General features: G+C 48.8%; 4 protein-coding genes across 4 annotated transcripts; 2 read left to right on the forward strand and 2 right to left on the reverse strand.

The window, feature by feature from the left end:
• Positions 1-821: 821 nt before the first annotated feature.
• N7489_005579 (non-ribosomal peptide synthetase) lies at positions 822-4121 on the reverse strand (the record flags this gene model as incomplete). The annotated part of the gene is made up of 1 exon (XM_056711331.1): positions 822-4121. One exon carries the CDS (start codon positions 4119-4121, stop codon positions 822-824), a length of 3300 nt encoding a protein of 1099 aa, XP_056569752.1.
• A 470-nt stretch (positions 4122-4591) lies between these two features.
• N7489_005580 (uncharacterized protein) lies at positions 4592-10989 on the forward strand (the record flags this gene model as incomplete). Its single annotated transcript, XM_056711332.1, has 6 exons — positions 4592-5192; positions 5243-7510; positions 7624-8196; positions 8248-8522; positions 8585-8674; positions 8737-10989. The coding sequence occupies 6 exons, from the start codon at positions 4592-4594 to the stop codon at positions 10987-10989; spliced, it is 6060 nt and encodes a 2019-aa protein (XP_056569753.1).
• A 596-nt stretch (positions 10990-11585) lies between these two features.
• Positions 11586-12112, reverse strand: N7489_005581 (uncharacterized protein; the record flags this gene model as incomplete). The annotated part of the gene is made up of 4 exons (XM_056711333.1): positions 11586-11721; positions 11780-11836; positions 11893-11978; positions 12044-12112. The coding sequence occupies 4 exons, from the start codon at positions 12110-12112 to the stop codon at positions 11586-11588; spliced, it is 348 nt and encodes a 115-aa protein (XP_056569754.1).
• A 1192-nt stretch (positions 12113-13304) lies between these two features.
• N7489_005582 (putative lipase) lies at positions 13305-14627 on the forward strand (the record flags this gene model as incomplete). Its single annotated transcript, XM_056711334.1, has 1 exon — positions 13305-14627. One exon carries the CDS (start codon positions 13305-13307, stop codon positions 14625-14627), a length of 1323 nt encoding a protein of 440 aa, XP_056569755.1.
• Between the last annotated feature and the right edge of the window lie 1316 nt (positions 14628-15943).

Raw genomic sequence — 15943 nt, forward strand, 5'->3', positions numbered from 1 at the left:
ACATGAACATATAAGGGAAATTCTCCGTTGATCTTCGTCGCGCAAATATGGGTCTACCGCCGAGATAAGTCACATTACGGAAATGCAGCCCTCATGTCAGGGTGAATCTAGAAGGTTATCAGGCATTAAATTGGGAGATCATACACTAGCGAGGAATAGATTCAATAGATGATGGGGATCTCAAGTCGTAGCTCTGGACCCATCACCGAGCCAGAACGTTCCTCAACGAAGGTAAGGGGCTAAGGCATGAGAATTCTGGAACACTACATACTAAATAGGTATGGACTAGGAGGTATCTACAAAAAGGCACGCAATTGTGTGAAATGCATGGGTTCGAGTCATGGGGTCTCATACTATGTGGTGTATTGGCTTGAATCTATGTCCCTTGCGGCTCAAAAGATATAGGAACAGGAATCTATGGTGTCGAAACGGAGATATATTTTTCTACCTCAGGGCACGGGAATTTACCATACAACCACAATATACCTAGGTAGGGTTTCAGTTCACTGAAGGTTCTAAGGTTAACCGATAGAGTTTATAAGCCTTATCAACAGCTATCAACAAGCAATGAAGCCAGAACCAGCGTGGCTGTCGAGATACCATGTGATAAAATATCGCATTTACTATGTGTTTTGGGCTGCGCAACTAGTTTCCATGCGCAGCTCCGAGGTCGCTTACCGATTACGTTATATATAATAAATTAAAAAGTAGAAATAAACTAAGATTAAACTAAAATTAAACGAAAAATAAAAGAAGAGACGCCTGTTGTCAGAAATTCCACAAGATCGATCGAATCTCCCCCTTGCTTAGCTGTGGAGCCTCTAACCACTCCAAGGTAAGGCCCCGTCGGGATTTTCCGCAAAGTTGATTGCGGTGGAGCTGAGCATTTCACAAAGCCTCACCGCTTCATCCTGGGAAAGGAAGTCTGTCCGACCGGCGATCCGAACCCCGGTGGAATTCTCCTGAGGAGCAATCAAGGCGTAAGGTACTGTGGGGGCTTTTTGGAAATGGAAACGGGAAGGACAGCGGGTCTCTTCAAGCAGGATATCGGAACTAGCACCGAAATCTTCATAGGAAAATACGCTATGAAGCTGAGTGCCCGTAGGCCATGATGTGCTTTGAGAAACAATGTCCTCAAAATCGACGACTTCATATTGAGCGTTCGATATGCGTTGCATCTGAACCGCCCAGAGGAAATCGGCGATAGACCAAGAATGCTGAATGACGAGGCGCAAGGGTACCGTAGTAACAGCTGAGCCAACAAAGTCATTTGCTCCATCCAATGGAACGTCTCGGCCGCCGCATACATACCCGAAGATGACATCCTGTTGGCCGGTGATGCTCGCCAGGACCCAGGCCCAGGAGGACATGAGTAAGGTTGCCTGAGTAATCCCGGTGGGGGGCAGGGGGAGCTGAACGTCTTGCATGTGGAGAGATAGAGAGCCCGGTGAATCTGGGCGGGGTTGCCACAATGTTGGCATCGTGGCCCCGTCAAGTACCTTTCGCCAGTAGTCAAACGCTTTTGGCCCGTTTTGAGCACAACGGACCCTCATGTAGTCAGGGAAGTCTGTCCCTTGAGCCAAATGCCTCCCAGAATAAGCAGCCATCAAGTCGCGGTAAAGAATCTTCAATGAAATTCCGTCATATTGCGCATGGCTGATACGGACCAAGAGGGTTCGATGTTCACGCGTCGATATCAGAGTGAGATGGAATGGCCGTGCGCCAAGGCATGGGTACTGGCGTGATGGCTCATGCGTGAGGCTCTCAATAGCGCATGAGAGATCGTCATCGACGTCAATTCGTTCCAATGAGAGCTGAACATGATGCTGGACAACTTGAAATGTGTGATCCTTCCAGGACAGGAATTCCGTACGTAGCGCTGAATGTCTGTTCACAACTTCCTGCCAGGCAGCCTGTAAGCGTGTGATATCTACTGCCGCCGGTAGTTGGATAGAGAGGTGGTCGCAGGGCTGCTGTAAATTCCATCTCTGGAATTCAGTGCTAGGGAAAACGTCAACGCCGTGCGAGGGTATAAGGTTAGCGTTGATTAGGTCTTCCTTGACACCTTGTACGGAGTTTATCGAGCTGACAAGCCATTCCCCTTGGTCATGATGATTATCAATTGCCGAGGACATTTTGTCTAGCTCAGGATTCGCCAGAATGGTTGAAACTCGGATTTGAAACCCATTCTTCTGACACAAAGATGCAAGTTCCATTGCATTAATTGATGTGCCACCAAGATGGAAAAAGTTGTGGGTCGGCCCGATGCCATCTCCATCGTCACCCAAGTTGAGCGCCTGGCACCATAGCTTCCGCAAAGCTAGTTGCGTCGGGTCTGAAACGAGCCGTGAATCGCCAGGGGCTGTAGAAGGGGTACTATATTCAGCAAGCTCCACGCGAGACAGCCTTTCCACCGCTAACCGCAGCCGACGGCGGTCAGTCTTGCCTGTAATTGTGGTTGGAAGGAAATTGACCGGGAAGAATGTGGAGGGAACCATGTAATCAGGGGCAGTTTGGCGTAACGTGTTCGCAGCTTCCTGGGACGCGGCAAGGAAAGAAGCATTAGGCGCACTCAGAATCCTCGCGCCCAGTTCCACATACTGGGGATGACAAACAAAAGCGATGAGCATTGGTTCTTGGGCTGTCTTGGCCATTTCAGCCACAATCTCGACTTCAGGAGGGTAGAAGTTCTTCAGTCGTTGCTCTACCTCCACGAGTTCAACTCTTTGGCCTCGAATCTTCACCTGGGTATCCTTTCTCCCATGAAGCCGCAACGTTCCATCCGGCAGGTACACGGCTAAGTCACCAGTCTTGTATACCGGGCTGCATGGGGCCTGTCGGAAATCTGTCAGCCAACGAGGTGCATCAACAAGGCTCTTGGCTGTCTGTTCCCGGTTGGAAAGGTAGCCCTTTCCAACAGTGTGTCCTTCAACTAGAATCTCTCCAACTGTGCCAATCTCTACTAGCCGCTCGTGGTCTTCCGCGTCGACAAGCCAGAGAACAGCTCCGAGTGGACGGCCAATTTGACCAGGCTCAGTGGCAGAAGTGACGGATGGGTACACAGCACAGCAGACAGCACACTCTGAAGGCCCGTAGCCATTTACAAGTCGAACATTGCTGGACCATCTGTTGACATCATCTTCTCTCATAGGTTCCCCAGTCATGACAAGTGTGCGGAGTGTTGGTACTTGAGCAGGTGATATAATACGGCTCACTGATGGAGTCAAGATAATCCAGTTGGCTTGAAATTCGTTGATGGCTTCGGCAAGGGAGCTCGTGCGCGCAGATTCGGAGGGAATACATAAACAGCCACCCATCACGAGGCATGCAAGGTACTCAAAGACACTTGCGTCGAAAGCGTGAGACGCGAATTGGAAGACGTGACTAGTCGACGACAGATTGAACGCCTCCGGGACAACTGCCGCCATTGTCGCAAATGCATCATGCTGAACGCAGAATCCTTTCGGCGACCCCGTTGAACCCGATGTAAAAACGCAGTAGGCGGGACGGTGAGGTGGGACTGGCGCCAATGGAGGGCACGACTCAGTCTTGTTGGGTGCATTCACATTGTCGCCCACATAAACCACGTCCAGATCGAGCTGTTGAGCAAGCTTAGCTTGCCTCTCAGAAGCAATGACAAGCTTCGCAGCAGTTATACCAAGTATCTCCTTCAGTCGTGCAACTGGGTGGGCAACGTCGACAAGGAGGAATGCACCACCTGCCTTCATAACACCCAGCAAAGCTACTGTAGTCCACATCGACTTCTCGAAGACGAGGGGTACAATCCGATTCGGGCCCATGTCATAGCTGACCAGCTGGGCTGCCAGCGTGGACGACATCATGTCCAGCTGATGATACGTGAGCTGTCCATCACTGGCACGAACTGCCATAGCTCCCGGTTGCGACAAGCTACGATATTGAATGAGGTCATGCACGCATTGCTCGACCTTTCTGGGCACATTTCCATTCCACTCTCTTATGATGCTCGCATCGTTGGGGCTGAGGTGTGGAAAAACGTTAGAGGGGTCGGTTGGTTCAACATCTTCAATAGTTGATATCATGTCATCAAACGACGGTTTGGTCTCGAGAGGGATAGCGGTCGGGAGAGAGAAGTGCGACATTTCGTGAGTAGTTAGCTTGTGCAGTGGCTCACCAAAAGGGACTAAGACAGTATATACGATTACCAAGGAGGAAATAGCCCGACAAGCTCGTGGTTTTGGAATTCGAACTAGTAGTCTAGACTCTTAGGTCTAGCATCCTCATCCCGATATTGTGCCCATATCCACCACATTCGGACGCAGCTGGCCTTTTCCGGTAACTTAACTAGCTTGTGATTTTAGTCTGCATGCCATGGGTCAATTATTGGAATATGAGGATGCAAGGATTGACATTCTCCACTCCTGTAATGTGATCTGCATCACGTCTACAGATCTCCGAGCTTATTCTTGGGTATCGCCACTTTGCAGGAATTTATACGAATATAAAGGAACTAGTTAAGATAAATACGGTGTGGTAATGAGCCTGGCATTTCATCTTACCAAAGAGCGTTTGCGAGCGGTCATTGTCGCTCTGCTTGTTTAGTCCCTGAGAAATGGCTTCGAGTTCAATTCTGGATTTATTCCGGACTTCTGTTGAAAGAACGCCTTCCCAACTTGCGGTAGACGAAGGGAACGATTTTGGCTTGTCATACCGTCAGTTAGACGTCGAGTCCTCAAGACTAGCCGGTCGTCTTCGCAATGTTGGCATTGATAAATGGAAGCCCATCCCGCTACTGGCCAGTTCTTGCAGTGATATGGTGGTTGGCGTCCTCGGGATCCTCAAGGCTGGTGCATCTTATGTGCCCGTTGATCGCGCCCAATGGCCCCAAGAGAAGGTCGACTATGTTCTCAAGCGAGTGGAGGCAAATGTGATTGTATACACTGGAGACCGGCCTGATATCAGGAATCGGCAGGTCAAGTGCGTTTCGGTTGAAAGAGCAAAAGACTGGGACGCAAGTCACACTGCTGTTTCTCAGTGCCACGATTGCCACACAGACACCATGTGTGTTATATTCACTTCCGGGACAACCGACAAACCAAAGGGAGTGATTTTGACGCATCACTCAGTGCTGAATCTTGTTTCCTCTCCACCATTCAATTTCGGAGTGTTACCGGGTGACCGCCTGCTTCTTGTACTATCGATCGCGTTTGACGGTAAGTGACTGCTCCGTTGAGATGTTGATGATTTCTAATAAGATTAAAAGCTTTCATGGGCGCACTTTTCAGTACCCTTTGCAATAGCGGTACAGTGGTTCTTGGAAACCCCCTCAATCTGCAGAATCGTGCAGAAACTGCCAACATCTTAGCTGTCACGCCCTCCATCCTCGATGCTTTGACTCCGCCAAGTGCTTATTGCCATTACCCCAGACTTCAAAGAATTGTGTTAGGGGGCGAAACTCCCTCGCAGAAGCTCATCACAGACTGGCGGAGGATGGCAACCTTGGATATCTGCATTGCCTATGGGCCAACCGAGGCCACTTGTACCATCCTGGCGGGCACCCTGCAAACGAATATAAATACCGGAACGCATTATACCACTCGACTTGGTCAATGTATCCCACACTCTTCGGTCATGCTAGTTGACCAAGATATGCAGCTGGTCAATGAGCTTGGCGTGGAAGGAGAGATGTTTGCTGCGGGACGGTGTCTTGCGAGTGGGTATTGGGACGACGAGAGGTTGACCAATGAAAAGTTCATCTGGTACCATGGTGAGAGAGCATATCGCACTGGTGATATGGCCAAATGGGTGACCACAGATTCGGGATCTCGGGAGTTGGAATTCCTTGGGCGAAGGGACAGGATTACAAAGATCCGTGGATTTCTCGTCAACCTCGCACAGGATGTTGATGCCAAGGTTCTACGGCTTGACAATCGTTTAAGCTTTTCGTTCTCACTCCTCTCCAATGGCCACCTAGTCTCAGTTGTTGGTCCTGGTCCAATCGACACAACGAGTCTACTCGCCAGGTGGAAGATGGATGCCCCAGTTTACATGGTCCCGGACCACATCCTGGTCCTGCAATCCCTCCCGATGATGAACGGCAAGACTGATGTCACGGCATTAAAGACGATCATCAAGGAATCCGTCGGCTCAACAATAGAGGAGCCCATATCTGCTACCTCCACACTGAGTGAAGCTGTTATGACAGCTTTATCTCAGGTAGCGAATATTCTAATTTGTCAGATTGACGTCAATCAATCAGCAATTAGCTATGGAATCAACTCCTTGGCTGCTATCAAGGTATCCTCATTATGTCGTCAGTACGGATTTACAGTTCCCGTGCGACACATCCTCTTGGAGCCATCCATCCAAGCGTTGATAGGTCGATGTGACGATCAGAGATCGCATCCCCCCACGCAAAAGACTAGACAACAGTGCCAGAAGGAGTCAAAGGTCACACCCCTTCAGAAGGCTCTCCTCTTAGCTACCATGGACAATCCCGAGATGAACTATGTGCAACAGCTTTCTCATTATGCTACGGCTGATGTTGACAGGGTCAAACAGGCATGGGAGGCTGTCTGCTCAGTTGAGCCCATGTTCCGCACGTCGTTCAGCTGGTCAACGGAGGAACCTATGCAGAACTTGCAGCCGCAAGCTTTGTTTGTTTGGGAAGAGATATCGGTGAAATCTCAACATGATATTGAGGTGGCGTTACAGAAACTCATTAGCCGTGCCGACCTGGGTAGTAATTTTGCGGTTTTGCACTACGAAGGCAGTGGACTCGATAGAGGCCAAAGCACAGTGGTGTGGACTGTACATCACGCCTTGGTCGATGGATTTTCGGCGTCCTTGATTTTCCAGAAAGTGGATGCTGTCCTTCAAGGCAGATCCTTTGAGAGATCTCTCCCATTCACTGTCGCGGCAAGGGATATGGAGCACCTACGGCATGCGGCGCGTACAGAAATTCAGCAATTTTGGAGTGATCGTGAGCCACTCATACCTGATGCATGCGGCGACATAGCATCTCCGAACGCCAGTTTGCTTAAGCCCCGTCAACCAGGTCATGCTCAGATTTCTGTGTCTGAGAGTGTAGATCGGGCAAAAGTTACAGAATACGCCTGCGCTGTGAATGTTACCCCAGCGGCCATATTTAATGCTGCATGGATACTGCTTCTCACAACCTACACCAATTCGGACACAATCGTGTACGGAAGTGTATTCTCGGGCCGCAATCTTCCCTTCGCATGGGCAGACACCATGATAGGCCCGTTGATCCAAACTCTACCTATCCTTGTTCAGGTTGACAGGTCCTCATCTACCGAAACCTTTTTACGGCAGATTCACCGTGAAATCCAAGGCCTGGCTAGCATACACGTCTCGGAGATTCCATCAAACATACCGGCATTCTCCACCACCGTTGCCGTTCAAGATGGCGGGCTGAGAAAAGGAACGACAGCCATAAAGTGCCTCCAAGATCCGTCATTCCGAAATACTGCCAACATCCCTCTCAACCTAGTCATCGACCCAGATGAAGGTATCCGCCTCTTCTATAGGACTGATAGGTTCTCACCAAGTCAAGTCCAAGACATGGCACATATCTATGGTAGCATCTTACATTCCCTGATCCACAGCCGGCTCTCCGTGCAGCAGTGTCTCGACTTGAAGTTCCCCCGCACATGCGGGACAAGATATTGACAGCCGGAAACGGTAACTCGACTTCCAGCTTTACACGCAATTCGGGTCAAACCATTAGCAGTCTGTTTCAATATTCTACGTGGCACAATGCTTCAGAAATCTCCATTGAAGCAGCGGGAAAGACTTTGACATACACTCAACTGGCTGAACGTGTGGATAAAATCGCGAGCGTCATTGGTTTGCTCGTCCCCGCTGGTGCAGTTATTGCAGTTTTGGCAGACCGATCCAGCAACTGGATTGTCGGAATGCTCGCCGCCATGCAAGCCAACACAGTTTATTGTCCGGTGGACGCATCGTACCCTGAGGAATATCGTGCTCAGCTCCTCGTACGCAGCGGGGCCCAAGTCCTATTACTTCCCAATACTTCGCAAATGGAAACGACAGGACCAAATGGTCCACTCACACTAGCGATAGACCATCTTCTGAACAAAAACATCAAGCCAGCGGATAGTCAGCCTAGGTTACCACATCCTAGCTCTACGGCTTATCTTTGTTTCACTTCTGGGTCGACTGGCCAGCCCAAAGGTGCGTCTTCGGGAATACTCAACATGACGTGGAAATACTGACTTGGCATAGGAGTGCTGTGCAGGCATCGGGGCATTGTCGCCCTGTATTCCTCCGCGCCCGCTCGACCCACGAGCCGCCCTGGCACACGAATCGGTCAAATGCTCTCTCCAGGATTCGATGGCTGTATCCACGAGATTCTCTCAACCCTCTGTTTTGGGGGTAGTTTGGTACTGCCCCGGGGAAAGGACGATAAATTCTCTCACCTATCAGATGTGGATGTAGCAACACTCACTCCTTCTCTGGCTGCAGAGTTGGACCCACGAGACTATCCTAACTTGAAATCGGTACGATATCCTCTTGCACACAATCATTTTATATTTATTTTACTTTCCTGACCATCACAAAGATTCACTTCGGTGGAGAACCTGTGCCAGATGCGTTGGTCGAACGATGGGCTTCAGGCAGAGAGCTTTATAATATTTATGGACCCACAGAGGTATTATGACACCTTTTTATTGATCTATTGGAATACTCACCGAGCTAACACCACATTTGCAGGCTTCCTTGCTGGTGTGTCATCATCGTTTGAAGCCTGGCGTTCCAGTTACCCTCGGACGCCCTTTGCCATCAGCACGCATATACGTTCTCAACAACCACCTCGAGCTGCAACCTACACTGACGATCGGAGAAATATATATTGCTGGGGTTCAGATATGCCGCGGGTATCTTGGAATGGAAAAGAAGACGTCGGAAGAAATTGTCCCTGATCCATTCTGCATGGGCTCTGACCAAGAAATGATGTATCGCACCGGTGACATTGGCTTCATGGATGAGGATGGGAATCTGCATTGCTGTGGTCGAGATGATCGGCAAGTCAAACTTCGAGGATACCGTATCAACTTGGACGACATCCCAGCAGTCGTTTACCGGACGATGTGCTCGGTCTCCAAAGCTGTCGCAGTCACGGATAATGGCGCTGTTGTGCTCTGGGTTGAGCCAGAAATCGATACAGAGTCATTGAGACGTCAGCTGGCCGTATCGCTGCCACCTCATTCGGCCCCGAAAAGCGTTTACTCCATGACAAAGCTGCCCCGAACCAAAAATGGTAAAATCGATATTAAGGGTCTTGTCTCAAAGACCCACGTCAACCTGACTCCCAAGTCAAGTCGGCCTTTGAATTCACTAGAGGAGACCCTTGCAGGAATCTGGAGACAATTGTTGACGTTGGACTCCAAGAGGCAAATATCAAACGCAGATGACTTTGCTGTCCTCGGTGGTCATTCTCTCCTCCAACTTGCCCTGGCTGCTCGCATCAAGAGCCTTTTCAACATCCCAATCACCGTAAAAGATATCATCTCCGCATCAACGCTCCGAGATTTAGCCCGTCTTATTCAGACTCAGGGCGAGTCACAGCTGAACGGCACACCCCTGGTATTACCGGAAGCTCAGGTTCAGCCACTTGGCCCAGAGACTCCTTCATCAGCAGAGGTCGAGTGGATACACCGTTATAAGCATTCGCAGACAACATCGAGCTTCAATGTACCTTACTTTGCAGACCTCTCGACTGATGTTGACATCCAAAAGCTGGCTTCTGCACTCCAGATAGTCTTTAATCGCCACCGAATTTTGCGTTCCAGGTTTACAACTCGGGAAGATAAGACGCTTCGTTTAATCACAAGCGATTCGATCACTGTGCCTGTTGTAGGCAATGTTGACGTCAGAGAGTATATCAACACACCCTTCAACCTTGACAGAGAAAGCCCTATCCGCGCCGTGGTTTCCCCAGATCAGCTCATCATTTGCGCTTCGCATGTTGTCTGTGACTTGACTTCGTTCAATGTTATTTTGCGCGAGACCGCCGCTGTATACTACGGTCAGGAATTGGAGCCAGTTACGCGCGAGTACTTCGACAGCACAGTCTGGAATCAGCCTGTTTGCAATGACAAATTGTCCTTTTGGCGTACTTATTTGAAGGGACTTCCTGTCACAGACGCTCCGGCTCCAGATACTTCAACCTTGAATCCATCGTGTCGATCTTACCGTGGAGAGTCTGTGTTCCAGACGATTCCGCCCCTGTTATACAAAAGCCTTCTCGCTATCTCTTCCCTGAAAGGAACCACACTGCATCAATTTGGCTTGGCAGTAGTAGGTATCGTTCTTCAGACTATCTGTGGCCGACATGATATACTCCTCGGATCTCCATACATGAACCGCTCTGACCCAATGGACATGGAAGTGGTCGGCTTATTTCTTCAGCCTTTGCCTGTTAGAATACTGCTGGGAAAGGCCGATTCTACAACCGAGAACGCCCTTGAAGAAATGCGATCGTCATCTCAGTCTGCTCTGGCAAATGCCATTCCCTGGGCCGCGCTGCTGGACCACTTAGGGCTACCGTTCCCAAGCCATCAAACTTCCAGGCAAAGACAGCAACAACCCTTGTTCGACTGCGTGGTCACTTTCCACGACCAACGGACAGGTGGTAATGTCAAAAATTCCTTCCCTCTCAAGGGAGTGAAGCCAGTCCAAATTTCCACGGAAGGCTCAAAGTTCTCATGTCTCTTCGAATGGCAGGCCGATGATTGCGGCTTAGGAATTCGATATGAGTACGACACAGATGCCTTGCCCACTGCATTTATCAACATGGTCAAAAGCTTAATACTTCGCTGCCTAGAGCGCATGTTGGATATGAAGGTCTTGATGCGCGATTTACGGTCTGAGATTGAAGACTTGTTTGGGGCGGAATGTCAGCGTCAAGGGTTGTTGAGAGCCGATGCGCAGCGATTGGGAAGAGTCTTCCTCATGGGAGTGTAAAATATATCCTCTTCAACGCTCATTGCCCTTTCTGTCTATCTGGAGGGCGTGCAATGGTGTTCCGCCCCAGTAGCCTCACCGCGAACTCTTTCCAACCTTCGAATGGTGCAGCGGCTTCATACCTCGATGGTCATAGCTATCAGCATTAATACTCATATAGCCATGCTTTGAGGCTATAATTGTAATCGTTTTTATGAAAGGATAATCTTACTATAGGTGCGTAAATTCTGTAGCTATCTCTTAATTAGATTAATAAAAATCATGCTGTCATTACAGAATAGGATCTCGTTGAGAAACAAATCGATGTCAAAGTGATCATCGCATCATGGGATACAAGGTTGGCTCGGGTCCGTTTCTACGTCCGTCATATCAGCCAGTGGGATGATTTGTTGAGGGCTACGATACTGGAGACACTAGATACTACCAGAAAGGAAAAATTTGGAAGAAGAAAGGTGTGATAATGAATCGATGGAAAGGAGGCTGCATGAAATAGATATGCGTTGAATTGTTCCATCATCTGCGCGCTCAGATGAGCATGTCTTCCTAGTGTAAGGCTCGCCGAATATTTTCCCTCGTAGCATGTCATGAAAAATACCCTAGGCGGTACTGTCATAGCACTGAATGCTAGCTGACATATTTCTAACCTTGTTGTCATCGGTGTCCCACTCGCTGAAATCGCAGATACCAGGGTCTTCCACTGAGTACAGAATTGGCTCCTGGCAATTTCCATCCCTTCGTGTCAACGGGTCAGTGTATGTTCCATAACGGCCGAGTTTGACAAAAAGCTCACTTGAAGAAGTTACACACGACATCTTCGGGGACTGTAACGGCAGTCACTTTGCCAGCCCTGTCGATCTGTCAGTGGTTTGTCTCTCTCCACCTCCTAACGCTGTCTCCACATACAATGAGGCGGGCACGGGAGTGCATTGGTTGTTGGCTGGTATTTCTGCCGATTCTCCATTGCAGGGCTCTTGCGACCAAATGATGGCCTTTGCCAGAGAGAGTTAATATGGTTCTCGGATACAATTTAACGGATAGAAAGAACGTCACGTACCGGATCCAGTGCCAGAGCAGGAACCATGAAGAAGAAAGCAGTGAGAGAGAGGGTCTTGGATGAAATCATCATGAGAAGTTGCCTAAGCGTAAGTATGAATTCAGTTGGCTACGAAGGGTCCTAACTACGGTCCCTTCCCCGTTCCTTTATACTTTTTGTAGTTGAGGCACAGACTAAGTACATCTGCGCTATTTTCTGTGCCGGGGGAATATTGCAACCTAAGCTGAACCATCCGATGGAGAATATGCATCGATCTATCCTGCGATTGGTTGTTGGCCTTTTCTTCATGCACCAAGATTTTGTTGTATTCCGAAAGGGGGGAGGATTCTTCAATGCGATACAACCAATAGTTCGCGTTCTGTGGTTATATGGTTGACAAGCTATTTATTAAATGCGCCGCCGGCATTCCCCGGAAGCTCTCGACGCCGATTCACAAGCCCTGAATGATCTAGTGGATTATGATCTCCTCCCACCCGCCTCCCAGTATTGGCTGATTTCTTAGAATACATTATGTGTCCACCTGGCTGAACGCGCACTAGGTGACGGATCAGCGGTTGAATTATGCTCGATAGATCATACTCTCCTTGCAGACACAATAATGAATAGCGTCATAGCGAGATCCGGTGTGACACCACAAAGTGGCGCACAGGGGCTAAACAGAGAAGCTTACGATAATTGGTTGTTTTACCATATTGTAGAGCGCATCTGGTACCTTTTGTACGGCGAGCTTCCAACCTTGGAAGGTTCCTAGGTGGCTCAATATACTTTCGGGCGGGCCGGACCTCGTCAAATAATAGGCCCACATCAGTTCGTCGTCAAAATTGGGCCTATTTTCATGATATGTTTCTACCCATTCCCTTTAGTATGCGCGGTAAAGGCTTTTGAGAAATGCAAGCAGACGTGTTTCATACTTGTTGAAGCCCGGCCACATGCATGTTAAAGTTCACTGTGGATGAGGCAAGGTCAATAGCCCAACAGAAAAAAACCATACCTGTTTCTTAAAGATTTGCTGTCAGAGTGCCAGATCTCTGCTTTTGCAAGATCGGCATTAATTGTAAGTCATGCGCTTCGCCCCTTACATCCATCCCACTCATAGGATGTAACCTTGGATAGAATGCCAAATCGACTTCCAAAATGCAGGATAAGGCTTTTCACTATAAGTATTGCGATCCGACAGGTCTTAGATGACAACACTCTTTGGCAGAAATATCTAAGCACTTTCTTCTTATTCGCTCTGAGTGAGCGTCCACCATTGGCCACGATGCGGTTCTTATCGCCTGTTCTTCTGATTTCAACATTCGGCCTTCAGCATGTGGTTGGTACCGGTAACGCGGAAACACCACTCCTTCCAATCGAGGATCCATTCTACTTGCCGCCTGATGGGGATCACTGGAAAGATTTACCCCCAGGATCGATTCTGAAGAGGCGTGAAGTCACTATCGCCAAGTTGTTCATCGACAAGAAGAGCAAAGCCAAGGCATATCAACTGCTATATTCTACCCAGGACGTACGCGGCGATCCAGATGCTTCAGTCACCACTATAATTGTTCCTGTATCGCCTAGAAATAAGAGAGTTATTTCTCTCCAGAGTGCATACGATTCTCCGGACCCCAATTGCGCCCCATCATTTGGACTTCAGTATGGAGCCAAGGGATGGAGCCAAGGATGGACCCAGCTCAACCTTGCTTTCTTGACACCCTATCTCCAGACAGGCCCCATCCTGAACATTCCAGATTATGAGGGCTCAAATGCGGCCTTCACTGTTGGCCCACAAAGTGGCTACCAGACTTTGGATTCAATCAAAGCTGCTATGACATTCGCACAAGAAGACGACACTGAGATTGATAAAGACGCAAATGTCATTATGGTTGGGTACTCTGGTGGCGGTTTAGCGACAGAGTGGGCCACCGAGCTGAAAGCGTCGTACGCGGAGGATTTGCCAATCGTTGGTGCCGTGATAGGCGGCGCGCCTCCCAATGTCTCTAGGGTGTACCACAATGTCAATGAGGGTCAATTCGCTGAGCTTGATGTCTGGGCTATGCTCGGTATTATGAACGCGTATCCTGAGATGGACCAATGGATGCGGGAAGATCTCCGAACCGATGCCTACCAAGACAGAAGATTCCTCCTTGAGCAATACAAGTGCACATATGAGAAGGGAACGCTCGCGCAATCTCTAGCGGGAAGGAACATCTCATCATTCTTTAAGAGTGGAGATCAATTTTTGACCGAGTTCAAACCCATTCTGAATGAAATTGGCGTCATGGGGCAAAATATTACCGAGGAAAACAAGCCGAACTTCCCTCTTGTCTTCTTCTACGGAACAGTTGATGAAGTCACCGCCCCAATTGAAGATACTGAAAAACTTATCGGAAAGTGGAGAGACGTTGGAGCATGTGTGTTTGAATGGCCTCTGGAGGGAAAAGACCACTCGTCTGCTCTAATACCTGGAATGATTCAAGCCTTCCCGTGGATGAACACTAGGTTTTGGAATATCGAGAATGGTAAGACTGGAAAGTGCCCGGATGCTGCAACCGGTTTTCAGGGCCAGATAACCTTGGAGCCCAGTCATGAGCTCCGGTAAATGAGCAGATACATTGGATACCGGCGGACCGGGGGATCTATTGATCCCAAATATTTTGTGATTTTAAACCTGATATAGAAACACAGAGAGTTGAAAACCATTGATCGGACCCCTACATTTTACAATACGGCACACGCCGACGAAGCATGGGTGCCTTAGGCCCTAGAGAGCAACTTCCTAGTATTTAATTTATAGAGATCTCGAGCTTAGTTTCCTTTTCCAGCCAATCAAGTTTGTCTAGTCTTGAGCCTATCTTCCGCGCCCAGAACACAAGTAGATCAATAGCACTCATATTTCGACCACAGCTAAAGAATTATAATTCCCATTGTTTGAGCGTGGTTCCTTCTGGATGAGGGGGCTATAGTTAGATTTCAATGGGCGACATCGCCTAAAATTACGCGTGGAATGACGGCCCTTTCTGATGTCGAAAGCTGTCATAGCATCATTTTCACAGCACCTCAGATCCTATTTGTAGCTTATGCAGTAGCGCTATTGTTGCGCGTTGCTAAATGGACACTGTGACCAGAACATTAAATGTCGGTATATACCTCAAGTTCGCCGACGTATCTCAAGGCCGCTAGCTCCAGCGTGGCACAACAAGGCTTTTGACCAACGCGCTAGAGCTGACTCCGACTTTATAGGGTCCACAAGACCACTTGCCAGCGGGAGAAACTGAAATGGCGACAAAGAACAAACAACTTGTCGACCAGCTCCAACGCCAGCTTGGAGGGAAGGACCACCAGATCCAAACATTGGCAGCCCAGTCGGCTTAATGTAACAAGAGGCCGGACCTTCGCTCGGCAAATTGTGAGTCCATGTTAAATAGGTGGTGTGTGCACTTTACTTAACGAAGTCTAGGCCCTATAGGCCATAGGAAATTTAAGACTATTAGTGGTAGGCGCTATCGGACTCTCTACAACCCAGGTAAGTCCAGACAAGGATTGCTTCTGGGTATGTTGTAGTTACTAACTTCACCTAGGTATCTGGGCTACTATTGACGCGGGTCGACCCACTAATGTGTGGTCTGCAACTGGCTATATCGAATAAGGTCTCTGGATATAACAGTCCTTCGTGGTTATCAGGAGGTGCATATCGCTTATGATCGGTGAGAGATGCGCCTTCGGCTTTGAAGGGCTGGACCTTAGCGGTCCTTCAAGGATATGTGCAATGACACAGCGTACGCGTACTAGTATTTATTCTTAATATAGGCTTTTCTTTCAAGCTTTAGGGTTCCCTATGTCGTCGTGCAAAATGCAAAGGTCTTGGACTTTAATCAAAGTTACCTAGGTTAAGTTCCTTACATATATCGACTGTGT

The sequence above is a fragment of the Penicillium chrysogenum genome, assembly GCF_028827035.1.
Source record: "Penicillium chrysogenum strain IBT 35668 chromosome Unknown utg000002l_segment0_segment0, whole genome shotgun sequence".
NCBI classification, from domain to species: Eukaryota; Fungi; Ascomycota; class Eurotiomycetes; order Eurotiales; family Aspergillaceae; genus Penicillium; species Penicillium chrysogenum.